This window comes from Haematobia irritans, chromosome 3, assembly GCF_050003625.1.
Source record: "Haematobia irritans isolate KBUSLIRL chromosome 3, ASM5000362v1, whole genome shotgun sequence".
NCBI classification, from domain to species: Eukaryota; Metazoa; Arthropoda; class Insecta; order Diptera; family Muscidae; genus Haematobia; species Haematobia irritans.
The window spans coordinates 108,885,893-108,906,430 of NC_134399.1; the positions used below are offsets into that span (position 1 = coordinate 108,885,893).

Below are 20,538 nucleotides of genomic sequence, written 5' to 3' on the forward strand. Positions count from 1 at the left end.
ACAACATTTTCTATGGAAATAAAATTTTGACATAATTTTCTATAAAAATAAAATTTTGACTAAATTTCTATAGAAATAAAATGTTGACAAAATTTTCTATAGAAATAAAATTTTGAGAAAATGTTCTATAGATATAAAATTTGGACAAAATTGTCTAGAGAAATAAAATTTGTACAAAATTTAATATACAAATACATACAATATACAAATTTGGACAAACTTGTCTAGAAAAATGAAATTTGGACAAAATTGTGTAGAGAAATGAAATTCGGACATCTACAGAATTAAAATTTTGACAAAATTTTCTATAGAAATAAAATTTTGACAAAATTTTCTACAGAAATAAAAATTTGACAATATTTTCTATAGGAATAAAATTTTGACAAAATTTTCTTTAGAAATAAAATTTTGACAAAATATAGAAATATTTATTTGGATTTTCTTGTAGATTTGTGGTAAAATTTTCTTCAAATTGGGTAGATTCTATAGAAGTAAAATTTTGACAAAATTTTCTATAAAAATAAAATTTTGACAAAATTTTCTTTAGAAATAAAATTTTGACAAAAATTTTCTATAGAAATAAAAATTTGAGAAAATTTTCTATAAAAATAAAATATTGACAATATTTTCTATAGAAATAAAATATTGACAATATTTTCTATAGAAATAAAATTTTGACAAAATTTTCTATAGAAAAAAAATTTTGACAACATTTTCTAAGGAAATAAAATTTTGACATAATTTTCTATAGAAATAAAATTTTGAGAAAATTTTCTATAGATACAAAATTTGGACAAAATTGTCTAGAGAAATAAAATTTGTACAAAATTTTCTATAGAAAGAAACTTTTGACAAAATTGTCTATAGAAACACAAATTTGGAAAACCACAAGTGGTTCATTATCCTGATACTGGAAGTGTTGCATATCGCGTCCATAAAATTAGATGTGAATTTTCAGAAAATTTTCTATAGAAATAAAATTTTGACAAGATTTTCTATAGAAATAAAATTTTGACAAAATTTTCTATAGAAATAAAATTTTGACAAAATTTTCTATAGAAATAAAATTTAAGAAAATTTTCTATAGAAATAAAATTTTGAGAAAATTTTCTATAGATATAAAATTTGGACAAAATTGTCTATAGAAATAAAAATTTGGACAAAATTGCCTAGAAAAATGAAATTTGTACAAATTTGTCTAGAGATATGAAATTTGGACATCTACAGAAGTAAAATTTTGACAAAATTTTCTATAGAAATAAAATTTTGACAAGATTTGCTAAAGGAATAAAATTTTGATAAAATCTTCTATAGAAATAAAATTTTGACAAAATTTTCTATAGAAATAAAATTTTGACAAAATTTTCTATAGAAACAAAATTTGAGAAAAATTTCTATAGAAATAAAATATTGACAATTTTTTCTATAGAAGTAAAATATTGACAGTATTTTCTAAAGAAATAAAATTTTGACAAAATTTTCTATAGAAAAAAATTTTTGACAACATTTTCTATGGAAATAAAATTTTGACATAATTTTCTATAAAAATAAAATTTTGACTAAATTTCTATAGAAATAAAATGTTGACAAAATTTTCTATAGAAATAAAATTTTGAGAAAATGTTCTATAGATATAAAATTTGGACAAAATTGTCTAGAGAAATAAAATTTGTACAAAATTTAATATACAAATACATACAATATACAAATTTGGACAAACTTGTCTAGAAAAATGAAATTTGGACAAAATTGTCTAGAGAAATGAAATTCGGACATCTACAGAATTAAAATTTTGACAAAATTTTCTATAGAAATAAAATTTTGACAAAATTTTCTACAGAAATAAAAATTTGACAATATTTTCTATAGGAATAAAATTTTGACAAAATTTTCTTTAGAAATAAAATTTTGACAAAATATAGAAATATTTATTTGGATTTTCTTGTAGATTTGTGGTAAAATTTTCTTCAAATTGGGTAGATTCTATAGAAGTAAAATTTTGACAAAATTTTCTACAAAAATAAAATTTTGACAAAATTTTCTTTAGAAATAAAATTTTGACAAAATTTTCTATAGAAATAAAAATTTGAGAAAATTTTCTATAAAAATAAAATATTGACAATATTTTCTATAGAAATAAAATATTGACAGTATTTTCTATAGAAATAAAATTTTGACAAAATTTTCTATAGAAAAAAATTTTTGACAACATTTTCTAAGGAAATAAAATTTTGACATAATTTTCTATAGAAATAAAATTTTGAGAAAATTTTCTATAGATACAAAATTTGGACAAAATTGTCTAGAGAAATAAAATTTGTACAAAATTTTCTATAGAAAGAAACTTTTGACAAAATTGTCTATAGAAACACAAATTTGGAAATTAAAATTAAATGTGAATTTTCAGAAAATTTTCTATAGAAAAAAATGTTGAAAAAATTTTCTATAGAGATAAAAATCTGACAAGATTTTCTGTAGAAATAAAATTTTGGCAAGATTTTCTATAGAAATAAAATTTTGACAAAAATTTCTATAGAAATAAAATTTTGACATAATTTTCTACAAAAATAAAATTTGGAGAAAATTTTCAAAAGAAATAAAATTTTGAGAAAATTTTCTATAGATATAAAATTTGGGCAAAATTGTCTATAGAAATACAAATTTGGACAAAATTGTCTAGAAAAATGAAATTTGTACAAAATTGTCTAGAGAAATGAAATTTGGATATCTACAGAAGTAAAATTTTGACAAAATTTTCTATAGAAATAAAAATTTGATAAGATTTTCTATTGGAATAAAATTTCGTCAAAATTTCCTATAGAAAAAAAATTTTCACAAAATTTTTTATAGAAATAAAATTTTGACAAAATTTTCTATAGAAATAAAATATTGACAAAATTTTCTATAGAAATAAAATTTTGACAAAATATAGAAATATTTATTTGGATTTTCATGTAGATTTGTGGTACAATTTTTTTCAAATTGGGTAGATTCTATAGAAGTAAAATTGTGACAATTTTTTTTTTAGAAATAAAATTTTGACACAATTTTTTTGTAGAAATAAAATTTTGACAAAATTTTCTATAGAAATAAAATTTTGACATAATTTTCTACAAAAAGAAAAATTTGAGAAAATTTTCTTTAGAAATAAAATTTTGACAAAATTTTCTATAGAAATAAAATTTTGACAAAATTTTCTATAGAAATAAAATTTTGACAAAATTTTCTATAGAAATAAAATTTTGACAAAATTTTTTATAGAAATAAAAATTTGACAAAAATTGCTATAGAAATAAAATTTTGACAACGTTTTCTATAGAAATAAAATATTGACAATATTTTCTATGAAAATAAAAGTTTGACATAATTTTCTATAAAAATAAAATTTTGAAAAAAAAAATTCTATAGAAATAAAATGTTGACAAAATTTTCTATAGAAATAGAAGAAATTTTATTTCTAAAGAAATACAATTTTGACAAAATTTTCTATAGAAATAAAATTTTGCGACAATTTTTTATAGAAATAAAATATTTAAAAAATTTTCTACAGAAATAAAATTTTGACAAGATTTTCTATGGAAGTAAACATTTGAAAAGATTTTCTATAGAAATAAAATTTTGACAAAAATTCTATAGAAATAAAATGTTGACAAAATTTTCCATAGAAATAAAATGTTGACAAAATTTTCTATAGAAATAGAAGAAATTTTATTTCTATAGAAATAAAATTTTGACAAAATTTTCTGAAGAAATAAAATTTTGACAAAATTGTCTATAGAAATAAAATGTTGATAAAATTTTCTATAGAAATAAAATTTTGACAAAATTTTCTATAGAAATAAAAATTTCACAAGATTTTCTATAGGAATAAAATTTTGACAAAATTTCCTATAGAAATAAAATTGTGACAAAATTTTTTATAGAAATAAAAATTTGACCAAATTTTCTATAGAAATAAAATGTTGAAAAAATTTCTATAGAAATAAAATTGTGACAAAATTTTCTATAGAAATAAAATTTTGACAAAATTTTCTGAAGAAATAAAATTTTGACAAAATTTTCTATAGAAATAAAATGTTGATAAAATTTTCTATAGAAATAAAATTTTGACAAAATTTTCTATAGAAATAAAAATTTCACAAGATTTTCGATAGGAATAAAATTTTGACAAAATTTTCTATAGAAATAAAATTGTGACAACATTTTTTATAGAAATAAAAATTTGACCAAATTTTCTATAGAAATAAAATGTTGATAAAATTTTCTATAGAAATAAAATTGTGACAAAATTTTCTATAGAAATAAAATTTTGTCAAAATTGTCTATAGAAATAAAATTTTGACAAAATTTTCTATAGAAATAAAATTTTGACAAAATTTTCTATAGAAATAAAAATTTGACAAGATTTTCTATAGGAATAACATTTTGACAAAATTTTCTATAGAAAGAAAATTTTGACAAAATATAGAAATATTTATTTGGATTTTCTTGTAGATTTGTGGTAAAATTTTCTTCAAATTGGGTAGATTATTTTTGGCACGAGCGATAACCGTGATTATACTCCTATCACTATCATATGGCTATAAAAGTTCTGTGCGCTTTTGTACATTACAGTGCATGTAGGGTCTTATGCAAATATCTAATGATTTCCTCAAACGCACTTTAATTACGTAAATCGTCATCATTTTGCTCCATTCATTAATGATTGTTAGAATTGGGTTATGTTTTTTCAGGCCATGATAGACACACATTAGGAATTCTCCAAGAACAATGTGTTTGTTTCACCCTTCTCCTGCTAAGGCCACAACAATCATTTGTTGTTTGGGATATTCGCTATTGTATCTCAAATTCCCATAGCCTAGTTTCTTTTCGGAAGCGTAACTCTTTGAAATTTGTTGCAAATATGGAAAAAAAGTATGCGTAGAGCATGATTTCTTTACATCATTGTAAATTAGCATTTATGTAGTGATTATCATTTACCCGAGCTCAAAAACAAACATCAAATTAATATTTGTCCATAGATTTGGACAAAAGAATAAAAACACTTTTGGATTGGAGCAATGTATGTTACATATGTGGCATATGTCTATGCAATGAATGAATACTATGGATGTACATCTGGGTTATTAACTCTTAATAATTGAGACCCCATTGGTTGGTGTACTAAATCATCTTCAAGTGGATTTTGGAATTGTTCGTCGTTTTGGCTTCTGGATATTTTGCTTTATTGATGGTACTCGACATTAGTGTAGGTTGTGAAATTAAGTTTCAGTGTCATGCAGTGTGTAGCATTAAGGGAGAACAACATTTTCGGGAATCCCCTATTCCAGAAAAATTATAGTTTTCATCTATCCATTTGTTCCCGACGCGAACAAAACAATTGAGTAGTCGAAAAAACTTTTTCGTATTACTTGTTAAACATCAACACATAGATTATATAAACCCCATCCACCATAGGATGGGTTTTAAGCATAAACGTAGTAAGGCCTCTGGGGGGAGGGCTTAGACCCCTCCAGAAAAAAATTAGCCCCCCATAGAATGTGAAAACGTATATATGATTTTCCATTATATATTGTTACTGTAGTATAGATAGGGCGCTATAGCCCTCCTGGTTAAAAATGTCTAGATACGGCAATGGTTTTAAGGTGGAATTACGCGTGCGTATATCCGAATGCGTTGACGAACACGATTCTGCAATTGAGTTACACGACATGCTTCAGAAAACCAATATATATGCTGACTGCATTCCTCGCCTTATTATTTGTACAGAGAATTTTGTCAAAATTTTATTTCTGTAGAAAATTTTGTCAAAATTTTATTTCTATAGAAAATTTTCTCAAAATTTTATTTCTATAGAACATTTTTCTCAAAATTGTATTTCTATAGAACATTTTTCTCAAAATTGTATTTCTATAGAAATTTTTTTTTTTTAAATTTTATTTCTTTCTATAGAAAATTTTGTAAAAATTCTATTTCTATTTTATTTCTATAAAAATTGTTTGTCAAAATTCTATTTCTATGGAAGATTTTGTAAAAAATTTATTTCTATAAAAAATTTTGAAATGTTTGACATCAAATACTTGCATAAATTTGCAAGTTTTGCGGATGGGATTTAGGATTTTTTCGACAAAATTTTCTTAAAATTTTATTTCTATAGAAATTTTTCTCAACATTTTATTTCCATAGAAAATTTTCTCAAAATTTTAATTCTTTTGAAAATTTTCTCAAAATTTTATTTCTTTTGAAAATTTTGTCAAAATTTTATTTTTATAAAAAATTTTCTCAAAAATTTTTTTTCTATAGAAAAGTTTCTCAAAATTTTATTTCTATAGAAAATTTTCTCCAAGTTTTATTTCTATCGAAAATTATCCCAAATTTTTATTTCTATAGAAAATTTTGAAAAGTTTGACATCAAATACTTGCATAAATTCGCAACTTTTCTAGATGGGATTAATGATTTTTTTGACAAAATTTTATTTCTATAGAAAATTTTCTCAAAATTTTATTTCCATAGAAAATTTTCTCAAAATTGTATTTCTTTTGAAAATTTTCTCAAAATTTTATTTCTAGAGAAAATTTTGTCAAAATTTTATTTCTATAGATAATTTTGTAAAAAATTTATTTCTATAGAAAATTTTGTCAAAATTTTATTTCTATAGAAAATTTTGTCAAAATTTTATTTCTATAGAAAATTTTGTCAAAATTTTATTTCTATAGAAAATTTTGTCAAAATTTTATTTCTATAGAAAATTTTCTCAAAATTTTATTTATACTGAAAATTTTGTCAAAATTTTATTTCTATAGAAAATTTTGTCAACATTTTATTTCTATATAAATTCGCAAATTTTCTAGATGGAATTTAGGATTGGTTCGACAATATTTTCTCAAAATTTTATTTCCATAGAAAATTTTCTCAAAATTTTATTTCTTTTGGAAATTTTGTCAAAATTTTATTTCTATAGAAAATTTTTTCAACATTTTATTTCTATAGAAAATTTTATTTGTATAGAAAATTTTGTGAAAGTTTTATTGCTATAGACAATTTTGTCAAAGTTTTATTTCTAGAGAAAATTTTTCAAGATTTTATTTTTATAGAGAACATTTTATTTCTTTTGAACATTTTGACAAAATTTTAATTCTATAGGAAATTTTGCAAAAATTTTATTTCTATAAAATTTTTTTGTCAAAATTTTATTTCTATGGAAGATTATGTCAACATTTTGTTTTTATAGAAAATTTTGAAACGTTTGACATCAAATACTTGCATAAATTTGCAAGTTTTGCGGATGGGATTTAGGATTTTTTCGACAAAATTTTCTTAAAATTTTATTTCTTTAGAAAATTTTCTCAAAATTCTATTTCCATAGAAAATTTTCTCAAAATTTTATTTCTATAGAAAATTTTCTCAAAATTCTATTTCCATAGAAAATTTTCTCAAAATTTTATTTCTATAGAAAATTTTCTCAAAATTGTATTTCGTTTGAAAATTTTGTCAAAATTTTATTTTTATAAAAAATTTTCTCAAAATTTTTTTTCTATAGAAAATTTTCTCAACATTTTATTTCTATAGAGAACATTTTATTTCTTTTGAACATTTTGACAAAATTTTAATTCTATAGGAAATTTTGTCATAATTTTATTTCTATAGAATTCTTTTAACATTTCATTTCCATAGAAAATATTGTAAAAATTTTGTTTTTATTGGATTTTTTTTTCAAAATTTTGTTTCTATTGAAAATTTTGTGAAAACTTTATTTCTATAGAAAATTTTGTCTAATTTTAATTTTTATAGAAAGTTTTGGTAATGTTTTATTTCTACAGAAAATTTTGTTAAAATATATATCTGTAGAAAATTTTGTCAAAATTTTATTTCCATAGAAAATTTTCTTAAAATTTCATTTCAATAGGAAATTTTCTCAAAATTTTATTTCTCAAAAAAAAAAAAAAAAAAAATTGCAAAATTTTATTCCAATAGAAAATTTTGTCAAAATGTTATTTCTATGGAAAATTTTGTCAAAATTTTATTTCTGAAGATAATTTTGTAAAAATTTTATTTCTGTAGAAAATATTGTCAAAATTTATTTCTATAACTAATCCTCAATCTTACTGATCAATTTTCGGATTTTCATCCATACTCTCCTGGCTATCGAAATTGGCATGTAAGTTGAAGACATTTAAGGTATATTGGATTCGTTGCGACTTTATAGCATTCATTCCGAAATATTGGTTTCTCAGGCTTGTGTGAAAGAACAAAATAAAATTCGTATTAAAGAAATATTTTATGGATTATCTCCCACTAGTGTAGCATACACAAAAATTATCTGATTCCGGCCAATTACGCACCCACCACCCTTTTCCCCTTTTATTAGGGTTTCGATTATTTTTTGGTTTGTTAAAAAAAAAAATCATATGAAATTCAAGTTGAAACGCAGCATGTTCAAGTGTATTATGCGACGACGAGCGATCATTTCCTTTAGCTCTGCATGTAATTAATTAATTGCTTCATTTTCGTTTTATAATTTCATAATTCCATAATTCTAGATGGTAACCACTTAGGTGTAGGAGTAGCGAGGGGAGTGAATAGCCTGTGATTACATGTTGGTGGCACATCTGTTCCACCACCATCATTGACCCCTTGATCTACCTCTCATCTCAATCTCTATGGATTTTGCTTGGAAAATATTTGCATAATTCGGTCATACAACAAAAAGTTGAACATTTTCCGATGGCATGGCCAATGCCTAACTGTCAGTTGCGGTTCACTGATCATGATGATCAAAACATTGGTTACGGAAATTAATGTTGTCGTGTTTACTCTCCGATTGGATTAAGAAATATATTTTAAATTGGGAAAATATGTGAATATTTGAGATAAAAAAAAATCGGAACTGAATCGTTGGAAAGGATATGGATATTAAATAAAGTGATTGCGATTTATTTTTTCCCTCCATCTGCAAAAGACGATAATAAAATTTTTAAAAATTGGCCCAGGATATCACAATTCATTCAAAATGTCACATGGAGATCGCGGTGGACGAATAAGTGTGGTGAAATTTTTAGAATTGGTAATTCCACAAAGATGTTTATAGGAAATTTTTGGAAACACCAGAAAGTGAAAAAAAATATTTGGTAGTCGAGGAAGTTTTTTTTTGTATTTTGTCAATACACGCAGAGAAGGAATATGATCACCTCAAACATGTTTCAAGAGCAAAATGTTATTTTTGTATGGTGACCATGTAACATGTTTGTCACTAAAATGTTATTTTCTCGTCATATATAACCTGCTTGCCGAAATCAGATACATGATTTCCGAGAAAATAACATGGTTGCGAAAACCATTTGGTTCTTAACATTTTGGTCTTAAATCATGTTTGAGGTGATCATATTCTTTCTCTGGGTGTAGATATCGTCGCGGCCATTTACCCCCAGTGCTACCACATTGGTTTTAGATAGTTTATATGTTAAGCATCATTTAATCAAAAGCAAGTATATGCCGCCAAAACCTCGGCCGAATCTTATGGTAAATGCTCAGCAAAAAAGCATCCCATCAATTTTTTCCACTTCCGACAAAGTTCTTTTGGAAGTTTATTTGGAAGTCTTTGGCTGTGTAAAGTCATAAAAAAATTGGACTATGAAATGTCGGAAAAACGAATAAAATTATATAAAAAAGTAAAACAAAATTGAAAATTATACCCCTGCGAAGATTTGAATATGTGCCAGTTAACTTTTTCAATTCCACGGAAGCTCTTTTGCAAAAGACGTGTCACCAAAAAAGTAGTGAACATGTTCTTTTTGGATCCGGAAGTGGCGCAAAATTGGCGCAGAAGCGATGAATTTAACATGGGCTTGTTATAGGACGGATGTCCACACCCAGAGAAGGAACATGATCACCTGAAACATATTTCAAGAGCACCATGTTACTTTTTCACAGCGATCATGCAGCATTTTTGTCGCAAAAATATTTTTTTCTCGTCAAACATAACACGCTTTCCGAAATCAGATACATAATTTCCGAGAAAAGAATATGGTTTCGACAAACATGCTACATGTTTTCCGTGAAAAAGTAACATTTTGCTCTTGGAACATGGTTGTGGTGATCGTATTCCTTCTCTGCGTGCACCATTTCAACAGCCTTTGCACTAAATTTACATCACTTCTTAAGGTGTGATTCGAATTCAGTGTTTTGGATGGGAATTAAAAAAGTTTGTTATATTTTGCCAAATAGATAATTTTTATAATTTTTTATGATTTTTAATGCATTCTAACGCTTGTCTGAAACGTTTGACCTCAAATATTTTCAAAAAATCGTTCAATTGTTCTAGATTGGATTTTGCATATTTTCGACAAATTTTTAATAATTTGTACCATTTTATTAACTTTTACTCTGTTTTAAACCCATTTGAAACAAAAGAATTGAAAATTACCCATTAGAAATATGAAAAAAGCGAGTTATAAAAAATTTAATTAAAAGAACTTCCAGTGTAGATAAAATAAAGAACATTTTTGGAGGTAATTTTTGGAAGTGTTTTTAAAGTTGTGGCTTTAGAACAACTTCCAAATTTTTTTGCTCGAATGCGATAAGTTTTAATTTTTTGTTAAGCTTAAATGGAACAAGTATATACGGCCGTAAGTTCGGCCAGGCCGAAGCTTATGTACCCTCCACCATGGATTGCGTAGAAACTTCTACTGATGACTGTCATCCACAATCGAATTATTTGGGTTGCGGTAACACTTGCCGATGGCAAGGTATCTTAGAACTTCTTAACATCGTCTTCTAAATTACAAGGTAGTCCATACGTAGTATATATTAAACTAAATAAACTAAAAAAGGCCGATTAAATACGTATATAATTAAATTTAAAGTTTCTATAGAAATAAAATTTTGACAACATTTTCTATAGAAGTAAAATTTGGAAAAAATTTTCTATAGAAATAAAATTTGAAAAAAAAATTCTATAGAAATAAAATTTTGACAAAATTTTTTATAGAAATAAAATTTTGACAAAATTTTTTATAGAAATAAAATTTTTACAAAATTTTTTTATGGAAATAACATTTTGACAATGTTTTCCATAAAAATAAAATTTTGGTAATTTATTTTTGGGTCGGGTTGGGAATATGAACCGATATGGACCAATTTTTGTGTGATTGGGGATCGGCTATATATAACTATAGACCGATATGGACCAATTTTGGCATGGATATTAGCGGCCTTATACTAACACCACGTTGCAAATTTCAACCGAATCGGATGAATTTTGCTCCTCCAAGAGGCTCCGGAGATCAAATCTGGGGAACGGTTTATATGGGGACTATATATAATTATGGATCGATATGGACCAATTCTTGCGTGTTTGTTAGAGACGACATTCTAACACCATGTTCAAAATTTCAACCGGATCGGATGAATTTTGCTCCTCCAAGAGGCTCCGGAGGACAAATCTGGGAATCGATTTATATGGGGGCTATATATAATTATGGACCGATATGGACCAATTTTTGCATGGTCATTAGAGAACATATACCAACACCATGTACCAAATCAGCCGGATTGGATGAAATTTTCGTTTCTTAGATGCTCCGCACACCAAATCGGGGGATCGGTTTATATGGGGGCTATATATAATTATGGACCGATATGGACCAATTTTTGCATGGTCATTAGAGAACATATACCAACACCATGTACCAAATCAGCCGGATCGGATGAAATTTGCTTCTCTTAGAGGCTCCGCAAGCCAAATAGGGGGATCGGTTTATATGGGTGCTATATATAATTATGGACCGATGTGGACCAATTTTTGCACGGTTGTTAGAGACCATATACTAACACCATGTACCAAATTTCAGCCGGATCGGATGAAATTTGGTTCTCTTAGAGGCTCCGCATGCCAAATCTGGGGATCGGTTTACATAGGGACTATATATAATTATGAACCGATGTGGACAAATTTTTACATGGTTATTAGAGACCACATCCTAACACCATGTACCAAATTTCAGCCGGATCGGATGAAATTTGCTTCTCTTGGAGGCTCCGTAAGCCAAATCTGGGGATCGGTTTATATGGGGGCTATATATAATTATGAACCGATGTGGTTCATACAACTATCTAGGATTAAACCTCACTTAAAACCTTTCATTCAAGAAGCATATCACAAGTAAGCTTCAAACAGAAAAAATTGCAATAAATTCCACTTGGCAACGATATTTATTGACTGGTCGTATTAAGTTATCGAAGAAAATGAAAATTTTTGACACTGCTGCCAAATCCATCTTGTTTTATGGAGCACAAGTCTGGGGGTTCTGTCGACACGAGGAAGTGGAAAAGCTTTACAGATTCTTTATCAAGAAGATACTTTTCTTACCCGATAACACACCAAATTTAAATTATTTATTTACGGAAACCCTAAAATTGCATTTTACCTATATTAGGAAAACTTTGTCAATGCCTAGCACAAGATTACCTCGTATATTGGCTGAGAGGGCAATTGAATTGGCTGTATTTTGGGCTGAAAGTTGGGTTGATATAAGCGTTGATTTTAACATTGATTTCAACGATTTCAACACTAGGAATAGAGAACTAGAAATGTTGCAAGACAGATTACTCGAATGAGTAATAGGGCAGTAGAGAGATATACACAAGAACAGGGCATTGGCATCTCAATTCCATGAACACTATCCGAATCTGAGTTACGATTTCCCCCCTTATTTGGTGGATACTAATTCGCAGACAGTTATGAGTTTGATATTTCGCGCTAGGTGTGCTCTCTTCAACCTGAGTGCGAGAGCTTTCGGGAATGACACAGATGGCACATGTACAATTTGCAATTTGCAACCATAAATGCGAGCTATATAAAGATTTGTATTCCAATATGCATGAATTTGAACCTGAACCGATTTAGACAAATTCGTATACACTTAAACAAAATCTATGTACTTACAATTTAAATCTAACGTTATGGGACGAAACACAAGTTGGACGGCCGACTATAATATACTCTGCACAACTTAGTGTTTAGATCTTCATTTCGATAAAATCTCAAATACTTCAAATTTTGAGAAAATTTGATATAGAAATAAAACTTTGAGAAAATTTTCTGTAGAAATAAAATTTTGACCAAAATATCTATAGAAATAAAATTTTGACAAATTTTTTTATAGAAATAAAATTTTGACAAAATTTTCCATAATAAAATTTTGCAATATTCTATATAGAAATAAATGTTTGCAAAATAAAAATTTGAGAAAATTATCAATAGAAATAAAAGTTTGCAAGTTTCCATAGAAATAAAATTTTGACAATTTTTTTAGAAATTTATTGGTGTCACTAACAGTTTGAATATTGATAGGTTGGAACTCTCTACCTATCAATATTCAAACTGTTAGTGACACCAATAAATTTAAGGCGAAATTGTTTAATCACTTCGCTATCTCCTGAACGTCTTTGAATCTTTAATTTGTTTATTGAATGTTGTGTATTCTACCATTTTTAATATTTTCATAATCATGATAGTAAACATATAGTTTAATTGTTAATCTCTATCTCTTTAAAATTTTCATTTCTGTAATATTTATTTATTTATTTTTTTTTTATGATTGTACCTATGTCGGTTAACTTAAATTATCTTTAATTTCATTGACATCTTATACGCTCTTATTCAATCAGTTCTGAAGTTTCCTTTACTTTGTTTGCTTCATCTTTTTTTGTTAGTCACTTTAACTTTTGTTTTTTAACTTCGAAATTATGTTATTAGTATTATTATTTTCCAACTACTTTTAAATTTTTTTCTATGTAATTATACAAACATCGGATAATCTTTCCGGTACTCTAATTATAAGAATCTACTATTCTTGTTGTACAGGTCTTTAAAATACATAAATCAAATCAATCAAATAAAACGTTGACAAAATTTTTTATAGAAATCAAACTTTGCAAACTTTTCTATAGAAATAAAATTTTGACAAAATTTTCTACAGAAATAATTTTTTGAAAAAATTATCAAGAGAAATAAAAAATATTCTATATAGAAATAAAATTTGGCAAAATTTTCTATAAAAATAAAAGTTTGCAAAATTTTCTACAGAAATAAAACTTTGCAAAATTTTCTATAGAAATAAAATTTTTACAAAATTTTCTATAGAAATAAAGTTTTGACAAAATTTTCTATAGGAATAAAATTTTGAAAAAAACTTTGTATAGAATAAAATTTTGAAAAAATTGTCCATAGAAATAAAATTTTGACAAAATTTTCTATAGAAAAAAAATTTTGACAAAATTTTCTATAGAAATAAAATTTTGATAAAATTTTCTTTAGACAGAAAATTTTGACGAAATTTTCTATAGAAATAAAATTTTGATAAAATATTCTTTAGAAATAAAATTTTGAAAAAATGTTCTATAGAAATAAAATTTTGACAAAATTTTCTATAGAAATAAATTTTTGAAAAAATCTTCAGACTCCGACTCCAAGACTCCGACTCCACAGTCACACAAACTTTTGTATAGAAATAAAATTTTGACAAAATTTTCTACAGAAATAATTTTTTGAAAAAAACTATCAAGAGAAATAAAATTTTGAGAAAATTTTCTACAGAAATAATTTTTTGAAAAAATTATCAAGAGAAATAAAATTTTGCAAAATTTTCTATAGAAATAAAATTTTGCAATATTCTATATAGAAATAAAATTTTGCAAAATTTTCTATAAAAATAAAAGTTTGCAAAATTTTCTATAGAAATAAAATTTTGACAAAATTTTCTATAGAAATAAAATTTTGAAAAAAAACTTAGTATAGAAATAAAATTTTGAAAAAAATGTCCATAGAAATAAAATTTTGAAAAAAACTTTCTATAGAAATAAAATTGGTCAAAATTTTCTATAGAAAAGAAATTTTGACAAAATTTTCTATAGAAATAAAATTTTCCATTCTTTTTGTTTTGTTATTGTTGGTTTTGTTCTTTAAGCATTGTTGTTGTTTTTTATTGCAGCTTAAAACCATACATTGACTAAACTACAAGTGTAGCTGAACCAACAGAGGAAAGGAAAGAGGAAATTTTGATAAAATTTTCTTTAGAAATAAAATTTTGAAAAAATTTTCTATAGAAATAAAATTTTGAAAAAACTTTCTATAGAAATAAAATTTTGACAAAATTTCTATAGAAATAAAATTTTGACAAAATTTTCTATAGAATTAATTTTTTGAAAAAATTTTCTTTTAATATTCGACATATGTATATAGGTATATGATCTTAAAATAAAATTAAAAAATTAAATCGATTGAAATATTTCAAATAAATTGTTATGATGGTGGACATTAAAATGGATCGATTCAGCCCATCCGCTAGTGTAATATTCTAGGAAGCATAAAATGATCTCCGTAACTGGAACTTACTTTTCATTTACAGTCATATTTACCGTACATTGATCTAATGAATAACGCAATGGAAACTAATTTGCGTAAAAACTTGTTTAGTTATAAAAATGTGAAGTGTTTTAAAAAATTTAGTTTATCCGGAGTCGGAGTCGAGCAAAATTTTTACGACTCCGACTCCAGCAAAATCTTCAGACTCCGACTTCACAGCCCTGGATATAGCTCCCATATATATCTTTCGCCTGATTTTCCGTCATATGACCACAGAGGTCAAAGTTGTATTCCGACTTACGTGAAATTTTGCAGAATTAACATAGTAACTATGCATATCAAATTTGGTTGAAATCTGTTCAGATTTCGATATAGCTTCTATATATATGATTTTCTGATTTGGGCAAAAATGGCCAAAATACCCACATTTTCCTATAAATAAAGTCGAAAACTAGCAAAAAATCTCCTTTATTTCTAATACATAACAGGTTGGCTGATAAGTCCCTGGTCTAACAAAGAAAAATACATTTTTTTTGTCAAAATTCGTTTTTATTATTCAACATAGTTCCCTTCAAGAGCGATACAACGATTATAACGACCTTCCAATTTGTTGATACCATTTTGGTAGTACTCCTTCGGTTTTGCCTCAAAATAGGCCTCATTTTCGGCGATCACCTCTTCATTGCAGCCAAATTTTTTTCCCTGCAAGCATCCTTTTGAGGTCTGAGAACAAGAAAAAGTCGCTGGGGCCAGATCTGGAGAATACGTTGGGTGGGGAAACAATTCGAAGCCCAATTCATGATGTTTTGCCATCGTTCTCAATGACTTGTGGCACGGTGCGTTGTCTTGGTGGAACAACACTTTTTTTCTTCTTCATATGGGGCCGTTTCGCCGCGATTTCGACCTTCAAACGCTCCAATAGCGCCATATAATAGTCATTGTTGATGGTTTTTCCCTTCTCAAGATAATCGATAAAAATTATTCCATGCGCATCCCAAAAAACAGAGGCCATTACTTTGCCAGCGGACTTTTGAGTCATTCCACGCTTCGGAGACGGTTCACCGGTCGCTATCCACTCAGCCGACTGTCGATTGGACTCAGGAGTGTAGTGATGGAGCCATATTTCATCCATTGTCACATATCGATGGAAAAAACTCGGGTGTATTACGAGTTAACAGCTGCAAACACCGCTCAGAATCATCAACACGTTGTTGTTTTTGGTCAAATTTTGCACAGAGCTTCCGCATATCCAAATATTGATGAATGATATGACCAACACGTTCCTTTGATATCTTTAAGGCCTCTGCTATCTCGATCAACTTCATTTTACGGTCATTCAAAATAATTTTTTGAATTTTTTTGATGTTTTCGTCGGTAACCACCTCTTTCGGGCGTCCCTGCGTTCACCGTCCTCCGTGTTCTTTTCACCACGCTTGAATTTTGCATACCAATCAATTATTGTTGATTTCCCTGGGGCAGAGTCCGGAAACTCATTATCAAGCCAAGTTTTTGCTTCCACCGTATTTTCCCTTTCAGAAAACAGTATTTTATCAAAACACGAAATTCCTTTTTTTCTATTTTTTTCACAATAACAAAAGTTGCGTCGCAAAAGACACTCTATCTCACAAACTAATTGACTTACAGACGTCAAATTTTGACACGAAAAGGTTGGTACTATATAAAAATAATATGCATTTAATACTAGCGACGCCATCTATGTGTCAGACCGGGGACTTATCAGCCAACCTGTTATCTATCGACCGATAAATCATAAATACACTTCAAAATTGGTTCAGATTTAAATATGTCCTATATTTTTTGCTAACATTGTGTTCCATCCTAAGGCATTAGACGACTTAAATTTAAAGTCTATACATTTTGTAAAACAATTTTGCCCAGATCTGGTCAGATTTAAATATATGTATATGGGAACATAAACCTTTATATACAGCACCGGATTATGGTATCGAAAATGTGGATCTACAAAGTGGTGCAGGGTATAATATAGTCGGCCCCGCCCGTCTTTAGACTTTCCTTCCTTGTTTATATATAATTCGTGCAATAAAAGTAAGCAAAATTTAAACAAAATTTTACCAAAATCATATAAAATTCATGACCTAAAATAAAGTTGAATCGGCTAAATGAATTTTCGTTGCCTTGTTTGTGACAGTAGAAATAAATAAAATAAAAACAAGTATATACAGCAGTAAGTTCGGCCGGGCCGAATCTTAAATACCCACCACCATGAACCAAATATTAGGGTTTCCTTTGAAATTTCAGGAGGGCTTGAGGACTTGAGGACACTTCCCGAAGATAAATTTAAAGATTTCAACTATGAGGACTATATCAGATTCTGGATTTATAAGAACCATTTTTGTTTGAGTTTTAGAGGAATCATTAACATCTCTTGTAAGTGTGCAAGAAAATTATAAAATAACGTCTTGATTTGAAATCTTAAATCTGTAGAAGTAAAATCTGGAAATTTTACATTGAGTTTCAAGCAATTTTCATGATCAGTGCGCCTTCTACACCCTCAAGAAGTGAAGTCGGTCTATATGGAGGCATTACCAAATGGACCGATAAAAACTTAATCCGATGCACGTTTTTGTGAGCCTAAAATACCAGAATATTTACAATTTCAGGCAAATCAGATAAAAACTACGGTTTCTAGAAGCCCAAGAAGTAAAATCGGGAAATTGGTCTATATGGGGGATATACCAAAATATGGACCGATACTCACCATTTTCGGCACACCTCTTTATGGTCCTAAAATACCTCTAGATTTCCAATTTCAGACAAATTGGATAAAAACTACGGTTTCTATAAACCCAAGACCCAAATCGGGAGGTCGTTTTATATGGGGACCATACCAAAACATGGACCGATACTCACAATTTTTGGCACACGTATTTGTGGTCCTACAATACCTCTAGATTCCCAATTTCAGGTAAATTGAATAAATACTGCGGTTTCTATAAGCCCAAGAAGTAAAATCGGGAGATCGGTCTATATGGGGGCTATACCAAAATATGGTCCGATACACACAATTTTTGGCACACGTATTTGTGGTCCTATAATACCTCTAGATTTACAATTTCAGGTAAATTGAATAAAAACTGCGGGTTCTATAAGCCCAAGAAGTAAAATCGGGAGATCGGTCTATATGGGGGCTATACCAAAATATGGACCGATACTCACCATTTTCGGCACACCTCTTTATGGCCCTAAAATACCTCTAGGTTTCCAATTTCAGACAAATTTGATAAAAACTACGGTTTCTATAAGCCCAAGACCCCAAATCGGGAGGTCGTTTTATATGGGGACCATACCAAAACATGGACCGATACCCACAATTTTTGGCACACGTATTTGTGGTCCTACAATACCTCTAGATTCCCAATTTCAGGTAAATTGAATAAATACTGCGGTTTCTATAAGCCCAAGAAGTAAAATCGGGAGATCGGTCTATATGGGGGCTATACCAAAATATGGACCGATACTCACAGTTTTCGGCACACGTATTTGTGGTCCTACAATACCTCTAGATTTCCAATTTCAGGTAAATTGAATAAAAACTTCGGATTCTAGAAGCCCAAGAAGTAAACTCGGGAAATCGGTCTATATGGGGGCTATACCAAAATATGGACCGATACTCACCATTTTCGGCACACCTCTTTATGGCCCTAAAATACCTCTAGGTTTCCAATTTCAGACAAATTTGATAAAAACTACGGTTTCTATAAGCCCAAGACCCCAAATCGGGAGGTCGTTTTATATGGGGACCATACCAAAACATGGACCGATACCCACAATTTTTGGCACACGTATTTGTGGTCCTATAATACCTCTAGATTTACAATTTCAGGTAAATTGAATAAAAACTGCGGGTTCTATAAGCCCAAGAAGTAAAATCGGGAGATCGGTCTATATGGGGGCTATACCAAAATATGGACCGATACTCACCATTTTCGGCACACCTCTTTATGGCCCTAAAATACCTCTAGGTTTCCAATTTCAGACAAATTTGATAAAAACTACGGTTTCTATAAGCCCAAGACCCCAAATCGGGAGGTCGGTTTATATGGGGACTATATCAAAACCTGAACCGATATAGCCCATCTTCGAACTTGACCTGCCTGCAGACAAAAGACGAGTTTGTGCAAAATTTCAGCACGATTGCTTCATTATTGAAGACTGTAGCGTGATTACAACAGACAGACAGACAGACAGACAGACAGACAGACAGACAGACAGACAGACGGACAGACGGACATCGTTATATCGTCTTAGAATTTCTCCCTGATCAAGAATATATATACTTTATATAGTCGGAAATCGATATTTCGATGCGTTACAAACGGAATGACAAACTTATTATACCCCCGTCACCATTCTATGGTGGTGGGTATAATAATATAATAATATTAATAAAAATATTAATTTTTATTTACATTTCAGGGTTTTGCTATAGCTTGTCTGGTGTTGCACTTCTACAGTTTCGATGATCGAGATATAATAACATCATTTCTAGCTACAGGAACATTTAGCGGATACATTGTGGTTGTTATAGGAATTTTTGCTGGTCAGTAAATTCATCCACATATTCTATAAAATTCAATGAAAATGTAGGAAATTAAAAAAGAAAACAATAAATATCAAAAAATATATATATGTGTTTTTTCCACATCAACAGATAAACAAAAGAATACTGTATAAGATTGATACCATAATTTATAAAAATTTTAAATTTTTTGTCTACTTTTAGGCGCAATGATGAGAGCTCACATTCATCGAAGAATCGATATTTTCTTTAGTATCATGGGTTGTGCCCTATTTGTGGCCTCTGGAGTTTTCATTATAGAGGCCTGGGAGTATTCATTTCGTACAAGAACACGAGATTTGGCCTTAATTAAAGCCTCATTGTCCATAGTTAATGGAATACTATTTGGATTTGATGCCATATTCACATTTCGTGATAAATAAAATGGACATATGAATGAATGCTGCCACAAACAAATTACAAAACAAACAAAAATCGAATAATAATAATAATAAAATTAATTATTAAGTATATAGATTTTTCTTTTTATACCTTCTTAAATGTACAACAATGCAGATGGGTTTTCTAAGTGCGTATGTAAGAATAAGTAAATAAAAATAATTTATCTCACAA

General features: G+C 27.9%; 1 protein-coding gene across 1 annotated transcript; it reads left to right on the forward strand.

Annotated features, from left to right (window-relative positions):
• The first annotated feature begins 8,741 nt into the window (after positions 1–8,741).
• Positions 8,742–20,538, forward strand: LOC142229176 (uncharacterized). The gene is made up of 3 exons (XM_075299711.1): positions 8,742–9,065; positions 19,824–19,947; positions 20,131–20,538. The coding sequence occupies exons 1-3, from the start codon at positions 9,012–9,014 to the stop codon at positions 20,346–20,348; spliced, it is 396 nt and encodes a 131-aa protein (XP_075155826.1). The 5' UTR covers positions 8,742–9,011; the 3' UTR covers positions 20,349–20,538.

Coding starts and splice junctions, on each gene's coding strand:
- LOC142229176 (XM_075299711.1), top strand. CDS start 9,012: ATGTCACATGGAGATCGCGGTGGACGAATAAGTGTGGTGAAATTTTTA. Junction 9,066..19,823: donor TGGTGAAATTTTTAGAATTG/GTAATTCCACAA, acceptor TTTACATTTCAG/GGTTTTGCTATAGCTTGTCT. Junction 19,948..20,130: donor TGTTATAGGAATTTTTGCTG/GTCAGTAAATTC, acceptor GTCTACTTTTAG/GCGCAATGATGAGAGCTCAC.